Source organism: Urtica dioica, chromosome 3 (genome assembly GCF_054948205.1).
Source record: "Urtica dioica subsp. dioica isolate 48M chromosome 3, U.dioica_male_clone48M_v1_H2, whole genome shotgun sequence".
In the NCBI taxonomy this organism is placed as follows: Eukaryota; Viridiplantae; Streptophyta; class Magnoliopsida; order Rosales; family Urticaceae; genus Urtica; species Urtica dioica.
Window position 1 is genome coordinate 46,391,619 of NC_142758.1, and position 21,680 is coordinate 46,413,298.

The 21,680-nt window shown below is 36.4% G+C and overlaps 3 protein-coding genes across 4 annotated transcripts; 1 reads left to right on the forward strand and 2 right to left on the reverse strand.

The window, feature by feature from the left end:
• Nucleotides 1-916: 916 nt before the first annotated feature.
• Nucleotides 917-4,241, reverse strand: LOC149403168 (T-complex protein 1 subunit epsilon). The gene is made up of 9 exons (XM_089609211.1): nucleotides 3,938-4,241; nucleotides 3,161-3,479; nucleotides 2,528-2,876; nucleotides 2,287-2,419; nucleotides 2,126-2,178; nucleotides 1,904-2,006; nucleotides 1,640-1,806; nucleotides 1,439-1,552; nucleotides 917-1,283 (listed from the first exon to the last, which is right to left on the reverse strand). Exons 1-9 carry the CDS (start codon nucleotides 4,134-4,136, stop codon nucleotides 1,113-1,115), a joined length of 1,608 nt encoding a protein of 535 aa, XP_089465337.1. The 5' UTR covers nucleotides 4,137-4,241; the 3' UTR covers nucleotides 917-1,112.
• A 5,152-nt stretch (nucleotides 4,242-9,393) lies between these two features.
• LOC149403169 (uncharacterized) lies at nucleotides 9,394-9,856 on the forward strand. Its single transcript, XM_089608721.1, has one exon. It carries the CDS (start codon nucleotides 9,454-9,456, stop codon nucleotides 9,802-9,804), a length of 351 nt encoding a protein of 116 aa, XP_089464847.1. The 5' UTR covers nucleotides 9,394-9,453; the 3' UTR covers nucleotides 9,805-9,856.
• A 6,568-nt stretch (nucleotides 9,857-16,424) lies between these two features.
• LOC149403170 (RNA-binding (RRM/RBD/RNP motifs) family protein) lies at nucleotides 16,425-20,592 on the reverse strand. Of its 2 annotated transcripts, XR_016296086.1 has the most exons (3): nucleotides 20,344-20,592; nucleotides 18,043-19,918; nucleotides 16,425-17,199 (listed from the first exon to the last, which is right to left on the reverse strand). XR_016296086.1 is itself a non-coding variant. In XM_089609286.1 (2 exons), the coding sequence occupies exon 2, from the start codon at nucleotides 19,868-19,870 to the stop codon at nucleotides 18,104-18,106; it is 1,767 nt and encodes a 588-aa protein (XP_089465412.1). In that variant the 5' UTR covers nucleotides 19,871-19,918; nucleotides 20,344-20,592; the 3' UTR covers nucleotides 17,572-18,103. The 2 variants fall into 2 exon arrangements, 1 of the variants encoding a protein (XP_089465412.1); XM_089609286.1 differs by lacking the exon at nucleotides 16,425-17,199 and having other exon boundaries at nucleotides 17,572-19,918.
• Nucleotides 20,593-21,680: the final 1,088 nt, after the last annotated feature.

The following is a 21,680-nucleotide window of genomic DNA, read 5'->3' on the forward strand; positions in this document are numbered from 1 at the left end:
CTGCAGAAGCCTCTAGAGCTCATACACGTCCTTCCCTTGCGAAAGACATAGCTCGATTGGCTTCCGTATCCTTTTGCGCCAGCCACGGCGTGTCTGTGAAGCAATAGAATATGAGGAAAGAAAGAATAAGACAAGTGCAAAAGTGCACTGGATTTTCGGGAAGAAAAAGGGTGAGGCACTAGAATTTTTTTTCTTTCTTTTGCGTGTTTTTTTGTCGATATATCCGTTGGTAATCGATATATCATCGATATATCCGTTGGTAATCGATATATCACCGATATAATCGGTAGTCGATATTGAAATTGTTATATAATATCCGTCGATATATCCGTCAATACTCGATATATCTGTTGGTAATCGATATATCATCGATATATCACCAATATAATCGGTAGTCGGTATTGAAATTGTTATATAATATCCGTCGATACTCGATATATCCGTAAAATCAGAACCTCGATATGAATATCAGTATCGATGGTATGAATATCAGTATCGATATTTTAAACCTTGGGCAATACAAACCTCACATCACATCACATGTGAAATATTAGTTCACAGAATTCTCTGCCAGACTTTTTCAAAGATTTCGAGATCTAGATCAAATGTCGAGACAAAAACTAGCGGTAAAAATTTTTAACATATAATAGAACGAAAACTTCAGCGATCCAATCACCAATCACACACGTAGAGCTATTTTTTCTCTTAAGAAATACGAAAAACCTGACAGCGCTAAGTTTATCCTTTTGATCCGACTGTGATGGACAACGACTACATTTGGACAAAAACAAAGGTCAAAAAAATTGTATTTTAGTGCTTCAAAACCAGCACAAAGGGCCATCTTGGTTTCCAATAATTAGTGTAGGGTTTGGCAAGAGAAAGTAAAAAAAAATAATTGGAAAGCAATCCAAGAAAATCAACCAAAAATACGCTATCATCATACTGAAGTTTCAAGTTTAACTGTCTACAGGTACAATGAAAACCACGTCAAAAAGGTAATTTCATCAAGCGTAAAACAAACACCCATTTCATCTCATAGACAGCTCAAAACCGTGCCAGTCTGTTCGAAAGTTAAAAATAAAAGAGCAAGAAGAAAAGCAAAAAAAAAACTATCAGTACTCGGCAGGGGTAATAACATCGTCTATTTTCAATATCATCTTCACGACTTGTGTCGCAAGCAAGATCTGCTGCTGTTTTCCGATCAGTGTCTCGAACACGTTTTGCTTGCGCATGTCGCTCGTTCCGACGTCGTTGCAGTCGATCCCGCAGTAAGGATTGTTCTCCTAAAAAAAGCCAATAATTAAACATTGATGATTTTATCATTTCGAATAAAAACTACTATATACTAAAATGATCAACTAGAATGGATCAAACTTTCAACGGCTATTTTTCAGATTTAACGTTTCTAATTATGTAATTGATTGCGTTCAAATTTCACCTTGATTTGCTGAGATTTAACGACGGACAGAGTTTCAATTGGCTGAAGACCGCTGTTCTCGGCGAGGGCCATCGGGACTGCATCGAGAGCATCGGCAAATGCTCTTATGGCATACTGTAAAACAGAAAAATCAGCGATTGGATTTTAAAGTCAGTCACGTTGTTCAAAAAACAGAGAGAATCGAAAATTTTTATCTCCGACCTGTTCAACTCCGGGGTATTTATCAGCCGCTGCTTCTACGGCAACAGAGCAAGAGATCTCAGCCGAGCCACCACCATAAACGATAGAATTGTTGCGAATGAGATTCCTGGCAACACACAAAGCATCGTGGATGCTGCGTTTCGTCTCCTCTATCATCATCTTGTTACCTATCAAAATCATCAGAGCCCAAAATACCTTAATTTCAAGTCCCCCAGTAATAATCCTCATCATTCATCACTATGTGATAGCTTGACTGGACATTACCTCCTCGGATAAATATGGTAACGGCTTTTGAGTTAGCGCAGCGTTCGATGTACAACATTCGGTCTTTAGTTGTGCCGAATGATTTTTCTCTAACCAAACCAGCCTGAATAGGAAAAAAAAAAAAAAAAAAAACTTATCAGTGCTCAGCGTCCACACACAGAAACACAATAGGCAGTACAACTAAGGAAAATCTAGCTCATCAAATTGATCATCCTGGCTTACCTTTCCCAGTTTGTCAGTGGTCAATTCCTGGAACCTTGGCACGATTCTTCCACCTAAGAGTGCGTAAATAACGAGTCATTCGATAGATGTACAACAAAGCAAATAACAATATTCAAAATTATGAATAAAACCCATGTTATATAATACTATTTGGGACAAACCAGTGGCAATTGCAATCAGTTCTAACTCTACACCACCGACCCATCTAACAGCAGGCAAATTTCGGTGCATCAGCAAATGATTTGCTTCATCGTCAAAACCCCACTGACAGATGACCAAAGTTGCACCAACATCCTACAACTCATAAAAGAGATAGAGACTCCAATAAGTTTCCAGGACAAAAAGAAATTTTAGATACAATTCTACAACATTGGGTTTATAGAATAATGTAAGGTTCTATACCTTGCACTTTTGGACCATGTCGTCAAAGTACTTGACTTCCTGGTCGCGTAAAGTCTGGAACTTCTCAACTGTGTCGATATCAACCTTATGCTTAGTCTTTGGCTTCGGGGGCTCAAAGGGACAAGTCAAGATGGCGATGTGTGCATCTTCAATTCTCTTGGGCATCTGTGGATGGCTCATATCCTTGTCTACGACGATTCCATATATAAGCTCGGTATCTTCCAATTTGCCTCCTACTTTCCCCTCCACTTTTATCATCTCCAAATTAACGTCTTTTCTCTCTAAATCTGCAACAGCAAGAACTGCCCGCGCAGCAATCTCCGCCAGGTCACGCTTACACCGGTTCACACTGCAACATAACACAATAAAAGTAAATTCAAAACAAAATGATATTGAAAGACGAATTATAAGAATTTGCCTAATTGCAATGGTGATGATATTTGCACAGTTGATCACCTTTCATACAACAATGACAGATAGGGAAATCACATATCCACTTTCCAAAACAAACCAAAAAAAAAACAATGCAAACAGGAAAACTGATTTTCCAATACTTGATGCGAATTAAACTGCAACTAGATCTTCATGACAGTAAACCCAATGAGAAAAGCCTAGAACGAACGCCACACTTACATCTTGGAAGACAGAGTAGTCATGCAAGTCTGAACCAACGGCTCGATATTAGAGTCTTCGAACTCGAATTTCTGAGAAATTTTTTGCAGATGCTCGACAGCGATTCTAGAGGCCGTCTCGTAGCCCTCGGCGATCCGAATCGGATGAATACCGCGTTCGAGTTGCTTCTCGGCTTGCTCCAAAAGCGCACCGGCCAGAACAACGACTCCGGTGGTCCCGTCGCCGATTTCGTAATCTTGACTCCGCGAGAGCTCGACCATCAGCTTCGCGATCTGGTTGTCCACGTCCATTTGCTCCAAGATCGTCGCACCATCATTTGCTATATCAAAACAGCGAAGACTTAAACAAATTAACATACATCACGCACTTAACACAACCTCAAGACTAAAACTTCACTATATGCTGCTAGAGAAACAAAGAAGAAGAAAAAAAAATGATCGATATCACAAAGCTCACAGATGTCTTTTCTCATTCATTTTTTAGCCTGAATTTCTTAACAGTCCAAAAAGCTAGCAGTGACTTTGCTTTTTCTCATCCTATTTTTTTTTTAAACGAGAAAACACAGAACTTCAAATAATTCTTATAGAAACTCCAAACCCTAATAATATATTTTCTTTTCGCATTCCACTTTTCTTTTAAAACAAGCAATTAAATAACTTTAAATACAGATCCACATAACAAACATCTAGATCAATCAAAAACCCTAGGAATCTACTTGAACCAGAGGCCAAATCAATAAAACAATAGTGAGTGCGAGAGAGAGAGAGAGGACAGTACTGATGGTGACGTCACCGTCGGGGCTGGAGAGCATCTTGTCCATTCCTTTCGGACCGAGAGAGGTCTTGAGAATGCGAGCGACGGCTTTCCCGGCGGCGATGTTCGCCTTCTGAGCATCGATGCCTCGCAGCCGAGTCTTCTGCTCTTGCTCCCTAATGATTATGAAAGGCCTTCCATACTCGTCGAAAGCCAACGCCATTGTTGCTTTCGGAAGAAGACTGTGGAAGCTTCACAGCAGAAGAAATTAAAATGAAATGAACAATGATTTTGAAGGTTTCGTGTCCCTCGCAGATCGATTTTCAATAGCCCTAAATTTTTTGTTTTTGCGTCGTTTTGAATTTATGGGCGGCTAATGGATCTGATTCAACTCCACACCGAGCCTCTCTCTAAGGCCCAATATTAGTAAAAGGGTCGGCCCAGTTCAAATGCCTTAAGGAATTGTTTTACACCTAACGTCCTTAATTCGCGAGAGGAATTGACGAATTACTTCCACGAATTAGTATTTTACAAAGCCATCGAAGTCAGTAAAATAAATTAGGAAAAATGGTATAAAATAGTCATTTGAATCTTTATGCAATTTCAGTTAAATGGATAATTTATATTTACTTTTTAACCGGTTAAAATTAACCAAACTGTTAATTTTAACCTAGTAAATTGTAGGTTAACCTGAGTCAACCAAATAAATTCCTTAAATAATAAAATGAAAAATTATTCTGTTATAAATGTAGTATTGCCGTTGATATGTTTGAATATGCAAACTTAATATATTTATGTAGCCAGCTATTAAACTCCATAATTATAGCATATTAGCATTCATAATCGGTACACTACAAATATTAAAAATAAATGTGTGCATTAATGACCACTGATGTTGGTAACAACTAACAAGAGGAAAATACAACGTATATTACTATATTAGGCAGGAATCGTATTAAATATACAATTTTTAATTTTCGTGGATTAAAATAGAGTAGGCAAACATTCATTAATATTTTTTATTTTTTTAGAATAACGAATAGGCAAGTTCGGGGAATTAATGTATTTGAAAAAAAACAATTAATTTACGCCAACTTATTACTTTGTATTTTTTGAAAAAGCAAAAAAAAACGGTCATTAATGTACAACGGTTAATCCGGCTAATTGCAATTACATTAGTTGATTTTTTTTAGGTTAAAGGTTAACCTATGACCAAGAATTTTGGTTAACGATTAACTTCGGTTATCCAAATTTCCAGCTTTATTTGAAACTCATTGACTAGTAAAATAATCAAAGTTTCAACTTTTCAGCAAATTAGCTAAATTTACATTTTCAAATGTTTTTTACAGCCAAGATTAAAATTGTTGACGATTATTATAAACAATTTATCACTTTAAAAAAATTAATCTTAGGACAAAAAAAAATTGTAATCAAATTACTGCACATTTTTGCTATTTAACTAAATTAAGACAAACTTTAGCTATTTTGTAAGTTCATAACTTTAAATTGGTTATTTACCTACATAACTCAATACATTATAACCAACTACCCTCAATTAAACTTGAGCAAAAAACAAAAAACAAACAAACAAACAAACCACCCTCAATTCAAATCTAAATTATTCTAATAATAATAAAAAAAAAATAGTAAAATTTATGCATACGTCTTTCATAGTATAATGCATGTATCATGCTTTGGTTTAGACTTTTTTTTTAGTATATAATTCGGCTATAATTTTGAGGTAGAGAAGTTGAAAGATTAACTCTCCCCTTAAAATTAGAAATATATACTTCTTTATATATAAATATATATATATTTATATATATATATATGTGTGTGTGTCGTACCTTATATTTGTAATATATGAATTATTTAACCTATTTAATATATATTACTTTTTCTATTTATGGATAATACAATTTTTTTTAACCAATTAATTTACGTATAGAAAATAAATTTAAAAATTCTATAGAAGAAGTATCTCTTTTATATGTCATTATAGTTATATTAGATCCTAAATGTTAATTAACTGATACTCGTGATAAAGATAATGTTATAAACTTAAATGTTTTTTTTTTAAGAAATGATAATATTGTTCAATATTACATGATATATTAGCAGTGCAAATGGAAGGTGTCACTATTGACTAAGATTACATAACTTTTTGATGAATTCTATAAGGGCATGCATTTTTGCAGCTCATGGAGCTTGAACTCAAAATCTCTCAACCGAGAAATCTTGAATTCTTGAATATGAAAAGGAATGAAGAAGAAAGAGGAATATTCTCTGACTCGAGAATCAGAATTGAATGAAGAGAATGTATTGATTGATTGATCTGGTTCTAGGTTCAGTCAAACTTTTTATACAAAACTAAGAAAGTAAACGACACAAAAACTTAAAATAAGAAAACGACATAACTCTCTATAATTACAGATATTAAAACTCAAAACACCCCCTCAAGATGAACTGAATATACTCAACAAGTTCATCTTGGACAACAGCGTAAGAAGAGCTGGTGAGGTTAAAGATTTTGTAAAAATATCTGCAATATGAAGATGAGTTCTTATAGGAAGTAATTTTATTAAACCACATTAGAGACGTTCTCTGACAAAATGAAGGTCAATCTCAATGTGTTTAGTTCTCTCGTGATACGTTGGATTTGAGGCGATGTGAATGGCTGCCTGATTATCACAGTAAATCACCGGAGAGACTTCAGAGTTGATCTGGAAATCCTTTGCTAACTGTTGCAGCCATATGACATCGCTCATCACAGCAGCTAGCGCTCGATATTCCGACTCTGCAGAAATCCTAGACACAGTTGATTGCTTCTTTGACTTCCATGAAACCAAAGCATCACCAACAAAGACACAATATCCTGTAACAGACCGACGTGAGTCAGTGCACGTACCCCAGTCAGCATCAGAAAAAGCACGCAAATTTGTAGAAGAGTTAAAGGGATAGAATAATCCTAAGCCAGGATTTGACTTCAAATATCTCAGTAAATGATGAGCTGCTTGTTGGTGCTGAGAAGTTGGAGCGTGTACAAATTGACTTAAGCAATTGACTGCAAAAGTAATGTCAGGCCGTGTAATTGTGAGATACAATAGACTTCCTATGAGCCTCATGTAACCTGTTGGATCATCTAACAAAACACCATCAGTTGAATTCATAGTCAGTCTAGGATTCATGGGAGTTTTGACTGGTTTAGAGTCAAGAAACCCTGCATCTTCTAATATCTGCAGAGCATATTGCCTTTGACATAAGACAATCCCTGTATCCGACCTAGCAACTTCTAAACCCAAAAAATATTTTAGAGTCCCTAAATCTTTCAATCTAAAAACAGAGCTGAGAAAACTCTTAACATCAAAAATCACAGATTGATTAGGACCAGAAATGATAATGTCATCAACATATAATAAAATGACCACAAAAGTAGAACCATGTCCTTTTGTATAAACTGAATAATCTGACTTGGATTGGACAAACCCATTGTTTTGAACTGCCTCTGTGAACTTCAAGTTCCATTGCCTTGAAGCTTGTTTCAATCCATAAATGGATTTGTGTAATCTACAGACCAACTTTCCATTTGAATTGCTTTGCACCCCCTGCACATTATAACCCAAAGGCAACTCCATGTACACTTCCTCAAATAAATCTCCATTTAAGAAAGCATTACTAATATCTAATTGTGATAAAAAAAACCACTTTTGAGAATAAGCAATACTCAACAAAAATTTAACTGAGACAAGTTTTGCAACAGGAGAAAAGGTATGTAAAAAATCAACTCCCTCTTTTTGTGTGAACCCCTTGGCAACCAATCTTGCTTTTCTTCTAGCTAGTGTACCATCAGAGTTCAACTTATTTGTGTAAATCCAACGACATCCTATAGCTGTCTTGTCCGGTGGCAAAGTGACTATAGACCATGTATTATTCTTATGCATAGCCTCCAATTCCTCTCTCATTGCATCTCTCCATTCACTTGACTTGACTGTCAAGTGATAGAATTCAGGAGCTGAATTTGCTGTGACAGAGAGAACAAAATTTCTGAAGGACATAGATAATTTTCCATAATCAAGAACAGTATCAATAGAATGCTTGGAAGAATAACTTGAACCTGTTTTTAGGAGATTGCAGTGATAGTCTCTGAGATATGCTGGTGGAATATGAGCTCTTGATGACTTCCTTAATCCTGTCTCTGATTGAACTAGTTGATGTTCCATCACATCATTTTGCACAATTTCTGGACTAGAGGTTTGTAGAGTAAGAGACTCATTACCAATAATAGTATCATTCTCAGTATCATTGTCAACAGGGTTCTCAATAGTATTATGAGGAATACTAGAAGAATTTATGATAGGTAAAGGTATAGAATCAAAAGGATCTTTTATTTTAATCTCAGGGTTGCTTTCATGAAAAGGAAAAACTTTTTCATGAAAAACAACATCTCGTGAAATAAAAACTTCATTAGAATTGAGGTCAAGTAACTTATAACCTTTAATACCTGCAGGATATCCAATCATAACACATTTACGAGCTCTAGGTTGAAATTTAGTTCTGTGTGCTTTCAAAGTCGAAGCAAAACACAAAGAACCAAAAACCCTTAAATGCTCATATTCAACCTGTTTTTGGAACAATATTTCATAAGGAGACTTTTGAGACAAAATAACAGAAGGAGTTCTGTTAATAAGATAAGTGGCAGTGAGGACGCAATCAGCCCAAAATTGAACAGGAATCTTGGACTGGAAGTAAAGTGCTCTAGCAACATTGAGCAAATGCTGATGCTTTCTTTCAACCACGGAATTCTGTTGTGGTGTTTCCACACAGGAATACTGATGTAAATATCTACGCTCTAAATATAAAACAACATAAACATTTTTCTTCTTTGTTTTCTTGTGGATCTTGAGGCTCGAAAACGACATTAGCAATATCGATTATAATATATTTTTGATGGATTTGTAAACCCTTTTAGATTATGATTTTTTTATAGTTACTTAATCATTCTGTTTCTTAATTTTTTTTTTTTTTCTGAACGTCGCATACTCGTGTAAGTAACGGAATTTTATAAAAACTAATGCCCACCAGAATTCCAAGATTTAACGTCTAAAATAAGATCTAGGTGGTAATATTTTAGGCTTTATACCTTGTATATTTTTTTTAATTGCCAACACAATTTACATCCTCAATATCTAGAGAGTAAATCTAGCTGAGACAGAAAAAGTTACAGCATCTTTAAACTCCTAATTTTATGCATTACCTCAACAAAGAAGGATAACAACTAAATAAAATAAAATAAAAAATCCGTTCCTCAAACAAGAAGAACCAAAAATAAGAGGGGGCTTCAAACCAACAAACTGAAATTAGGAATAAGAATAACAAAATAAATAAATAACCAATGGCCTCCCTAAACTTTCTCACACATCTTCTACGTATAAAATTACCATTTTCATTCCCACACACCCAAAGAACCCCCTAAAAATTAATAAAAAAAAACCTCTGATTCAAAGTTCAAATAAGAACAATAATAAAAAAATAATAAAGTAATGGCTCGTCTTGTGGTTGTGGCCTTCGCCGTGGTCGTACTCACGGTGGCCGGACTGGCTTCCTCACACGACGCCGCGCCGTTGGACACCGCCACGTCAGCGGCCGCCGCAGCGGTTCCGTCGTTCGGTCCGGCGGCGTCGGACGATCAGATCGGCACCGCCGAGGACGACGGCTCGGCTGTCCACGTGGACGAGGTATCGGAGGCTCCGGTCGGCGGACCTGTTCCGCCGGGAGCTTTCTTGGCCGGATCTCCGGCCGATTCGCCGGCGCAAAACGGAGGTTCCGCGGTTCAGGTATCCTCCGCCGTGGCCGGAGTTGTGGCGTTCGCTGCGGCGAGTTTCTTCTTCTGAATTGTCGATTTGTAATTTGAGCGGGAAAAAAAAAAGTTTGGATTGTTGTAAATTTGCTACTTTTATGAAGTTGTGAATTATGGCGTCCAATCATAAGCTTGTTGTTTTGTTCTATAGCATTTTTTTTAACGGTAACGTTTGATATATTTTTCCCGATTTCTGTGTGGCATTTAATGTTCATACATTACTCTCCTTTGTTTGGAATTTGGATGTTAAGAAAAAAAAATATGAATGGAAGAAAATGAAAATCACTCGTAAAGTCTCTACGTCTCTCTCGTTTCATTTCATGTGGTAGAAAAAAATTGTTTCATGCAAAGTTAATCTTGGTGTTTACAACTAGTAAAATGATATATATTTGTCGTTCCATACGTTTACTTAAAAACAAAGTTTTTTTGTCGCTGATCATTTATTAAATATATATATATATATATATATATGTATATATATATGCTTAGCATAAAAGCAAAAAAAATAATAGTCACATCGTACCGGGCGAACGACAGGAATTGAACCCACACATGGTGGATTCACAATCAACTTGGCTACATCCGCCCCTATAACTAGAAAAAAATATTTTCGCCAATTCTCTATTTTCTCTTTATTTTGATGCTAGTCGACACAATTCAAATAATCTATTTAGCTTCAACATCTCCCGGACAGTGGAATTAAAAAAAAAGAATAGCTTATTCATACGTATCTCACATGGGTTTCATAACTATAGGACTTGATTCGATAAGCGATACCGGATTCAACGGGTCCATTTTATTGAAATATTATACTAGAAAGAATAATTAGATGAATTCGCTTAATATCCCGGCCTTAATAAATTATATATCTAATTTATCGTATTTATATTAAATAATATAAAACTAGTAAATACTAAAAAATCTTAATTTTTTTTATCATATTAATAGAAATTATTCTAATAAGAATATAAACATAAAAACAAAATAAGGGCTCTTTTCTTGATTGATTTATTTGACATAGATAAAACTCCAATTTTTTTTTTTAATTATATTAATTTCTTAGGAGATACTACAAAGGTGCCATTTGGGAAAAGTATAAGAAGCTTTGGAGAAATTCACTTTCTTATAAACACATACAAGATTCGTCATTACAAAAAGCAAAAAAGATAATGTTTAGCCCACCATTAACTACTTCATTTATGAATTTCATAGTAATAGAAATACATGTCTTACTAAGACAAAAATTTTAACTTGCAATCCTCTTGCCTAGCGGGCAAAGATTTACCTATGTGAAAAAGATGGTTCATTCGGATCGACATGAGTGTCCAATTACATTACATTGTTAGATTCCATGTTGTATATTTAGAAGAGGTTGACCCTCATACTTTTCACATGTTACAATCCTCTTCCCGCGGAACCTCCTTTCTCCTAGATTTATGGAGATATAGAACATGATATAAGTTATCATGCTTGCATATCCAACATTTGAGTCTCCAACAATTATTCCAATAATTACATATCCAATTTGACCTATGGTCTAATCCGCAAGCATACATCTCGTGTTTGTTTGAATCTAGGAAAAATAAAAAAGGGATCCATTTATAATCCTCTCTCAATTGGATTAACAGCTCATTCAAGTGGAAATGGTATCCGAATGCATGAGTGTTAGAAGGCTCCAGGACTTCTTGTTATATTCTCATTCCAACCCTCGACTCTCTTATCTATGTTCATTGATATTGAATCAATCGAACGCACTTCTAGTACTTGTTCTACTTTTGAAAGACCCATAAAAAAGAAGTGAGCAAGAATTCACAGTTCCATTCTTTTCCTATCTTACGTTATTTGATATATTTTTCTTTATTACTAAAAAACAAGTTAATGAAATTAAGAACGCAAACAAAATTTTGATTATATATCAAATACGGAAAGAATCTAATCAGTTCCTCTTATGAATGTTCAATATAAATCAGAAGTTTTTATGATTTAAAATTGAAAAAGAACCATTTTTTATTTCAAAAAATTAGGTAACTAGCCAACTAAAACATTTGAGATTGCTATATAGCAAACGTTTCGAAAAAGAACCATTTTTATTTCAAAAAATTAGGTAACTAGCCAACTAAAATATTTGGGATTGCTATATAACAAATGTTTCGTAAATACTAGGTAAGTAGGTAAATGGTCATTTAAATTTGACTTTTATTTCGTTTAATTTAAAATTTTAAACAGGATATTCGGTTATTAATTTATCAAATAAATCCATATTATTTTTACAACAAATTTGGAGACGTGGGATATTATTATATATCCATATTAGCGTTCCTATTTGTATCGGTCAGGTATTTTATGTACCATATTCAAATTTCAAGCGCGTTGCTGAGGTACGTTTTTTTTTAAGCACTATTGTTGGATTTCAATGTTTTTTAGTATAGCTCTAACATTTCGTTGGTGCAGGTTCACAATGACTGGGTTTTCTCTTATGGAATCGGGTGTGTTCTTTTGGTTCTTTCTTCTTCGTTTTGCCTTTATTCTATTATTTCCTGATTTTCCATTACCACAAATAGATTTTCTTGTTTCAGTATAATCGTGGCTGAGGTGGAGGGCGAGGAATGTGGGATCCGATGAAGCCGGTTGCGGTCTTCTCGGTATATGACTGAGGTGGAGGACAGCGGGATCCGTGGAGGCCGAGGACTGCGGGATCCGACGAGATGTATGAGGTACGAGAAATTGTTGTTCTTCCATTTTCTAGGTTTTACTGATTTCGGAATTGAGTTGACAATATTTGATTCAGAATTCGATTTGTGTGTGTGTGTGTGTGTGTGTGTGTGTGTGTGTGTGTGTGTGTGTGTGTGTGTGTGTGTGTGTGTGTTTGTAGGTGTTTGCTAGGTTATCTACAACAAGTTACTAACCGAAGTAGAGGATTTGACTTTGTGACGATGAACACAGTTGAGGAAGTTGATAAGGCTGTGGATTTTAGGATTTGAGTCTTTCTAGAGAGTTTTTGTTTCGTTCGAATCAGTTGTGAATATTTGTAAATTTTTTAAATAGCTGCAATAAGTTGTAAATAATTGTGTAAATATTGTTCATTTTGCAATAAAAAAAAAACCAATATTTCATAAATAGTCAATATATTCAAATATTAATTGCAAAAATATTTGTAAAATACAAGTTAATAATTGTAAATAGTCGTTAAATATGCAATAATAAAAATCATTAACTATAAATAGTAGTTAATATTCAATGTCAAATTGTCTCATAATGTTATAAAATCGTTTTTATTAATTATATGAAAAAGAAAATAACCCTAAATAAACATAATAACTGAATATTCAATTGATTCCTTAAATTATGGAAGAAAAAAATATTCTACTAATAATGTATGTGGTGGATTTTGTTGTCATGTATTTTCACAATTACTAATTAACACTCATATTAAAATTTATTTAATTTTTAATCTGCTGAATTTTGAGCGGAAATTTTTATATGGTATCTCAGTCAATTTACGCGTGTAAATTCATGAAAATGACCATTTACCTAAACTTTACGAAACGTTGGCTATATAATAACGTTGAATTGTAAATATGACTATATACCTAATAGATCTTTTTATTTTAGTCATTAGAACAAAAGAGACCGGGCCCAACTATAGTTATTTTTAAATAAAAAAAATCAAGCTTAGCCAATTCATAATCATAGCATATTTGGTCACAAAGAGTCATAGCATAGAGAGATTTGCACCAAAGTCACTTCTTATGAATAAAATTGCATCTATGTCACCACCAAAAAACGTGTTGCAAGTAAGTCACTCTCATTTATTATTAGACCAAAATACTCTTAAAGTAGAAAAGTAGAACCATAGTTAAATATTTACAAAACAAAAGTAGACTAGAAGAAGAAAGTAGAGCCACAGTTAAATATTTACAAAACAAAAGTAGACTAGAAGGCTGAATCTGTGATTCCGGCGAGAGCTCCGGCGAGGGTTACGGCGGCGGTGGCCTCGTCGAAGCGGCGATCGGCGCGGTAGTCGGAGTTTAAGCTAGAGAGATTAGGGTTTGTGAGAGAATTTGATGAAAGATTACGGTTTGGGTGTGGATATGAATTCTTATTGGATATAAAATAGAAGGGTAATTAAGACATTGTATAAGTGACAAATATGCAAAAAAAAAAGACACGAATGCAATTTAGACTCATTTGTGATACAAATGAAATAATGTACTGTTGTTGTGATTTCAATAGCAAATTTCACCATAGCACACGAGGCACTAGAAAACCAAGGTCTTTATTGTACACTTTAGGAAAACAAGGTTTTGGGCCTGAGAAATGTAAAAAAAAATACCCTTAAATTCCTTTCTTTTTTTTTTTTTGAAGTTTTGACATTAATTTTAGAGTTTTTAAACTCGTATATCGAAGTTTTGCAAAAATTGAGTGCAATTGCACTGAGTTCTACGAAAATTCAAATTATGCACTAAGTCTTGCAAAACTTGGAAATTTTACACTTGAGTTATGTAAAATTTAAATTTTTTACATTGAGCAAGTAAAATTTTGAAATTTTGAAATTTTGCACTGAGTTGTGTAGTTGTGTAATATTTTAAATTTTGGACTCAATATTTTCCTATTTTGAAATTTTACAAGAGTCCAAAATTTGGTAAAATTTCCAAATATGACCAAAACTTCAAAATAACATCGAAAACAAGACCATAACTACTCCAAATATTTCGAATTTTTTGTGGTATTTCAAAGTTTTAGTCTTGCTTTCAATGTTAAGTTTTTTATCCTATTTCAAAGTTTACTAGTTTTGGACTTTTTTTTAACATATATTGAAGTTTTGAAGTTTGACTAACAACCTTTGAAATAACTAAGCTTGCTTGGGCCAAGTGGTAACACCACTCTCCTCTCAGGGGAGGACGCGGGATCGAATCCCGGTGGGCGCAATGCCCATATTTAGTAATTTTTGGGATGTGTTTGTGTAATTCTAGAAATAAATATTTATATATGTCCACCCCCCATATTTGTAAAGAGAAATTTCATTTTATAGACCTAAAAAGTTAACAAAATATCGAGATTAGACCTCATGTTTTAAAAATATCTAAAAATGGAATTTTGACCCAATTTCGGACACAAATACCCTTTTGAACAAATAAACTCATTTCACTTTCACTATCTATCTTCTCAATCCATCATTCGGTCTTTCACTCTCTAACTCATTTCACTTTCAAATTAACGTGAAACTTTGTCATTTTAAGTCATCGTAGGTCGTTGGATTCTCTCGTATCTCGTCGAATTTAGTTATATCTCGTCGAAATCGAGCGTGAAAGACCGAATGAGGGATTGAGAATATAGATAGTGAAAGTGAATGAGTTTATTTATTCAAAATGGTATTTGTGTCCGAAATTGGGTCAAAAGTCAATTTTTAGATATTATTAAAATATGAAGTCTAATCTTGATATTTTGTCAACTTTTAGATCCATAAAATAAAATTTCTCTTTGTAAATATCTTATTTTGTATCATTGGCTACTTTAAAAGCCCTCCCTAAAAAAAACCTTTTGAAATGGGGGTCAAAACTCCGAAATCGAGTTAATAACTTGGAAATTCTAGGTAACTCTTGGATGAAGACAGTTTTTGGTTGTGTTTGATAATTAACTCAAAAAGTTTTTGTTTTCTATTTTTTAATTTTTGTAGTTGTACTGAAAAATTATTTTGCAGTTGTTTTCAAAAAGCTGTTTGGTACAGTTTTCATTTTTGTTTTTAAGAAAGTGAAAAAACTGAAAAAAGCGTTTGGTATAGTTTTCATTTTTGTTTTTGAAAGAATGAAAAGAGAAGATGAGGAGAAGGAGAAAAGAAGAGAAGAAAAAAAATTTCAAAAACACCTTTTATTTGTTTTCAGTTTTCTTTACTTTTTTATAAAAACAACTTCAAAATTTTTTGAAATTTTTTTCCGAAAAATTAAAACAAACACATTTTCACTTTTTGTTTTCAATTTTTTCAACTCAAAAAGTGAAAAACATTTTTTGGAATGAAAACCAAACACAATTATTTTATTCTTTCCCGGAAATATAATTATAATTTATTTAAAAATAACAAATTTGTAAAGTGGAGTAGAAGAGTTGTGTGTCCTGTTTTAACTTCATAGGGAATTTTGGACGTTGCAAGTGTCCTTTTCCTAAAGTGAAACAACCAAAAACAGAACGAGGCAATATAGACAGTACCATTCAAATTCTACAAAACATACCATACACCTAATCTAGTATGTTTCAAACTTAAATCATAAAGCACAAGCACAACAAAGAAACTGTAAACAAGTTCAATACAACATCTAAGACTGTAGTCTCATCAAAGCACTCTACAAATATGATCAAAACACAAGAAGAGCCATAAACTGTGAAACTAATATATCTGAAACTTAAGCCAACTTAGTGGAAAATGATTCTAGATTTCAGTTTCCCTTTGTTAACCGTATGAAATACTTGCCCAAGATCTGAAAGATACAGACCAAAATAAATCTGAAACTAATAGATCTGAAACTTCAGCCAACTTAGTGGAAAATGATTCTAGATTTCAGTTTCCCTTTGTTAACCGTATGAAATCCTTGCCCAGGATCTGAAAGATACAGACCAAAATAGCCATGGAATAGAATTCAGAATGAAAGTGAAGAAAAAAGAGAAATTATTTCTCAACAAGATCTCGCATTGATCAGAAGATGAAATGAGACAACTAGTCCAGGAAGTTCAATTTATACAAAAGCAGATTTGGCAGAAACTATTTTACAGCAAGAACCTATCAAAATACAGTCTAAAGAGAGATTTGATCTCCTCAGGTACAATACACAACATTCTTTGCAAATAGAAGCTAAATTAAATTACACGCCCACAGAGGCCACCAAACTCATTTACAGTGGTGAAAAAACCATTAAAGACTGCTGACCCTATATACCTAGCTAAACTTCGGTAATAAAAAATATACAATCAACGAAGATAAACTGAATCCTCGATTCGGGAAGCGCTCTGCCAGAGGGGAAGAGAAGAGGGCTGTAAATCTTATTACGGGTTCTTGTGATAATCACAGGTTACACTTTTTATAATCGACTACAATGACTCTGAGCCTTAGCTCCAAACAAGGAAGACATTTTTGTCACGTGGGATTGGAGGAAAATAATCAGTACAGGGAGTTTACAAACTCGTATCCAGCCCGATAAAAAAAGGGGGCTAAATGAAATGGTGAAAAAAAAACGCGGCATTACATGAAGAGCTGAATATATATATATATATATATATATATACAAAAGGTGATATAATGCAAATTCCCCCCCCAAAAAAAAAAACACTACATTCAAGACTTCAATTTTCACAACTTGGCAGACCAATGATATCACCAGAGGAAACCAGAAAAGGCTTGACTCATTCATGAAAAAGAAAGAGTTGTCCACTCTATTTCCTGGATATGACGATCAAAATGGAATTAGATAAAATATCTGGCCCAACGACTCAGACACTGACATACCTCATAAACTAGACACAATACTTATTCATGCAATAGAAAGATGCCAAACATGACGAGTCGAGTTTCAAAAACATTTTTAATCAAACAACATGCATTGCTCACAAACACAAGCGCAAACAAAAAATACAGAAGCATCAAATGCCTAGCACAATGGTATATGAGCATTGGAAAGAAAGATATCGATAAGATAGTTTCACAGCACAAATTCTGTCCTTTCGTTCAATTTTAACTACTAAGACACAAGTAAATATAAAATGGTAGAAGATGATCATCTTTCAGTAAAAAAAAAAAAAAAAAAAAAAAAAAAAAAGTCTAGACACAAGTTTAGCCAGACAGTCAAGCGCACAATCACCAAGTTGACACAACATCTACAGCGTAAAATGTAGATATCTATAAACTGCAATTATGGTTCTCAACATACAATGTACACCATAATGGCAGAACTATAAAAGGTGCGCATTGATTAGAAACTAAACCCCATAATCAGATTAACAATAAGTAAGTTTTTAGAGTATATAGATATCATAAGCCCATCAAAGCAATTGTCTATAAATGGGGAATGGGTTGGACAGTTTTAAACCAACGGGATAACCAGCTGTCGGGTATTGAGAGCCAAACCCCCCCACAAACTTTACCCCCCCCATTGTGTCCTTGAAAAAAAAAAAAAGTTCTGGTTTTTTAAAATCTCATAAAGATAACTCAAATCATTGCGTAGAAAGCAGTATATAGCAATAAGAAAATAAATTTGTCTGCTCTATCCACGCAAGTAGAACTTACTTTCCCGAGTGATGTTGACGTGCGTAGCTATCGAGAGAGAGAGATATTTTGCGCGCAGACCTCACTCGGACGGCAAGCGCCTTCTCTTCCCGTAATCGACGTCCCTCGAACGAGACCGGTGATGGTCTTCCGCCGCCGCCGCCGTCGCCCTAGACCTGCTCCGGGGCCTCGTCGACGAGGACTGCCCCCTGTCCCAATCGTCGTCGTGGTGGTCTCTCTGGCGGTGGTGGTCCCGGTACCCGTCTTTGTCTTCCCTGTACTTGCTGTGCTCTCTCTGCTCCTTCTCGGGCCTTTCGTAGTCTTGTTCCCTCCTCTCGGAGTTTCCCGACCACTCTCGCTCCCTTTCTCTGGAGACCCCGCTCGACCGTCCTCCTTTCTCGTGGCTCGTGTCTCCGTAGCCGTATTCGGAAGCGTCGTCTCCGCCGTAGCTCGATTCCCTCGTCCTTTTCCCATGCTCTTCTCCTCCTCCTCCTCCGGCTCCGGCTCCTCCTCCTCCTCCTCCTCCGCCTCCCCACCCGCCCATGCTCGGGTCATTCCACATTCCTCCGTGATGCCCGTCCATCATAGACGGCCCGCCCATCATACCCATCCCTCTCCCGAAGAAAGCGGGGTTCACGTGAGGAGCCACGGCGGCCATACCCATCTGGTTAACCCCCGGGTACGACTGCATCATCCCCGGGAAAGCGTGCCCCGAAAAACCCCCGTACCCGCCTCCTCTCCCCATGTACGCCGGGTCGAACCCCGACCCCATCATCCCCTGAGGGTTCATCATAGCTCCGGCGGGGCCGCCGAACCCCGGCCCCGGGATCGCCTGTTGGCCGTAACCGGGATTCGTCCCGACCATGTTCTTCGGACCGCCCATCACCGCTCCCCGTCCCCTCATCGGCCCGCCGGCTCCGGGCCCGCGGTTGAGCACCCCTTGCCCTCCCCGTCCCCACGCCCCTCCTCCTCCTCCTCTCCCGAAGCCCCTCCCTCCGTCTCCGCCGCCTTGAAATCCCTGATTCCCTCCTCTCCCGAACCCTTCGCTCCCTCCGCCGGGCCGTCTTCCTTGGGCCTGGGGCTGGTTCTGAGCTGGGTTCTTGTTTGCGTACGCGGCGCCCATCTGCTTCAGCGTCTGCGAGGACGCGAACGCCACGACGCAGGCCCTCCCGTTGAAAGCGTGGCCGTGAAGCCCGTCCTTGCACGCCGCGGCGGCCACCGCGTCGAAGAACTCCACCTGGCAATACCCTTTGGATTTCCCGCTCGCCCGCTCGTCGAAGAACTTGATCTCCTTGACCCTCCCGTACCGAGACAGAGCGCTCTCGAGCTCTGCGTCGGTCGTCCACCAATGAAGCTCTCCCACGAACAGCATGGCCGATGATCCGCTCTGGGCCTCGATCGCCGCCGCCGCCTGATGGCTGTTACTGTTCGCGCTCGCGCTCACGCTCACTTGTATCTGATTCCCCGGCATCTGAGCGGGGATTTTCGCCGGGGCTTCGGTCGGGACGGACACCGATCCGTGAATCCCCGGTTCCGGCTTCTTCTTATCCCCAGAAATCCCCTCTTTTTGCGACGCTGCCGAGACTCCGGGGATGCTCATCTCGGGGAAACTGATCTTCGGAGCTCGGGCCGGGGCGGCCTGTGCCTCGGCGCGGTGCATCTGGATGAACCCTTCTCCGACGTTGACGTCGTTGTAGAGATCGTCGTAATCTTCATCGTCGCCGATCGGTTCTTCGTCGTCGGCGAGAGCAGAGATTGCCCCGCCGGGTCCCGGAAATTGGTGCTTTTGAGCCCCGCCGCCGTACTCCTCGTCCTCGAAATCAAGTTGATCCTCAGCCATTTGATCCATCTTTTTACCCTAATCGATACAGCATGAATGAATGACCAAAAACTTCACCTGGATCATATATACAAACAGGAAAGAAAAAGAGGTTTAAATCTTGAAATGCTTTGAATTACAACACAAACAATATGCATATAAACACCTAAGAAAGAGAGATTAATTGTTCAAAGCCACGTTGCACTAGAAAGATCTATATATATAATTTATACACCAAAATCGCTGAATAAAACCCTGGATTTCTAATCGTCTCACGAAATCGCTGAGAAACGAAGATTTAATTGCAAGTCTCGACCGTAATTACTGATACGTAAGAAGAACAGAAAACTTTACCATAATCCACTTCGTAAAACAGCGTAATAAATCACACGACGAAAATGAAACATAAATTCTTTGATTTAGACTCGAATCGCGAAATCGAAGAGCGAGTAATTGACCAAACCAAATCTGACATCCAAATCCCAAAGTAGATTGTTAATTACCTGGTAAATTGTTCCTGTTTTCCGTCTTTAGAGAGAAAGAAGGGAAATGAATTCTTGTCTTGTTTCAACTTTCAAGCGATTGGTGTTTTACTCTAACAACAATCTCGTATGTGTTCCGCTGAGCTATTTCTACAGTGAGATGTCTAAAATGGGCTTAATAATTTCAGCACTATAGCAGAACAAGATAAAGCTTTCATAGAGCATTTCAGCTAATAAAAAACATTGACCTCGTTGTTCAGAATAGTCAACTAATTTGGTCCGAATCAGAACTAACTAAACCTCATAGCATAACATTTATTTATAAATCTTTTTTTTTTTTTTTTGTTATCTTCTAAATATTAGTTCACTCACACATTGTACTATTTCTGTCTTAACTCGCAAGTACATCTGAGTTGAGTTGAGTTGCGTTGGGTTGGGTTGAGTTGAGTTCGTTGGATCACCATTTTCATATGTTAATATTATAAATTTGTAGATTTAGAAATGCATAGTAAAAATCTAAGTTTATATTTTTTCCTATTGACATTTTGTCGACGCATTTTAATGTTCTCAAAGCTGCAACTTATAAAAACTGGAAAATAAATAAATAAATAGAGTTAAGAGCCTTAACTTTGTAGCAATACCAAGATCCACCTCAAAGGATTTCTTTATAATTTGTGTTTAAATGTCGATAGCTGCTCAATTATTCGATTGAATGACGAGTTTAACAATTATTTATTTTGTGCAAGACAAATAAAGCAAGTAATAAACAAAGTAGAATAACACTAAATACTAAATGACATATAAAATTATAGATTGATTATTGAATTCAGCGGCAAAACATCTAATGTGGATGGCTGTGTATTTCCGGTGGTGGTAGAAAATAATTCACCATAATAATTAAAGCTACAATAACTCAAACTTACATTCTATCTCTAGTTGTTTTCTCTAATTTAAGATCAACATAGCTTCCCTTAGATTAAAGATTCATCTCTCGTCAACACAACCATCTATCGAAGATCTTCTCGACAAAATAAGCACAAAACACACGTTACGATTAGGTTTGTCAATATGGTGCATACAAAGATTGACATGTAATTCTCACACTCGGTTGTTGATGAAAATCAAAACCAAAAGAGTGAGTGTTAGATAAATCGACTTGTGAGACTACCTTAATTGGCTAAAAAGTGACAAAAATAACTTGGTTATTTTGAAGAAGTAGTTGCTCAAAATCTCGAACAAGTTATACCAATATAATAAGGGCAAAGTAGCAACGTATCCATTTTGAAACGTGATTTTTAAGATCTAGCTCACGTTTGGTAAATTTTGTAATCTAACCAATTACAGAAATTTACAACCAT

Coding starts and splice junctions, on each gene's coding strand:
- LOC149403168 (XM_089609211.1), bottom strand. CDS start 4,136: ATGGCGTTGGCTTTCGACGAGTATGGAAGGCCTTTCATAATCATTAGG. Junction 1,553..1,639: donor AATACCCCGGAGTTGAACAG/GTCGGAGATAAA, acceptor TCTGTTTTACAG/TATGCCATAAGAGCATTTGC. Junction 1,284..1,438: donor TTAAATCTCAGCAAATCAAG/GTGAAATTTGAA, acceptor GGCTTTTTTTAG/GAGAACAATCCTTACTGCGG.
- LOC149403169 (XM_089608721.1), top strand. CDS start 9,454: ATGGCTCGTCTTGTGGTTGTGGCCTTCGCCGTGGTCGTACTCACGGTG.
- LOC149403170 (XM_089609286.1), bottom strand. CDS start 19,870: ATGGATCAAATGGCTGAGGATCAACTTGATTTCGAGGACGAGGAGTAC.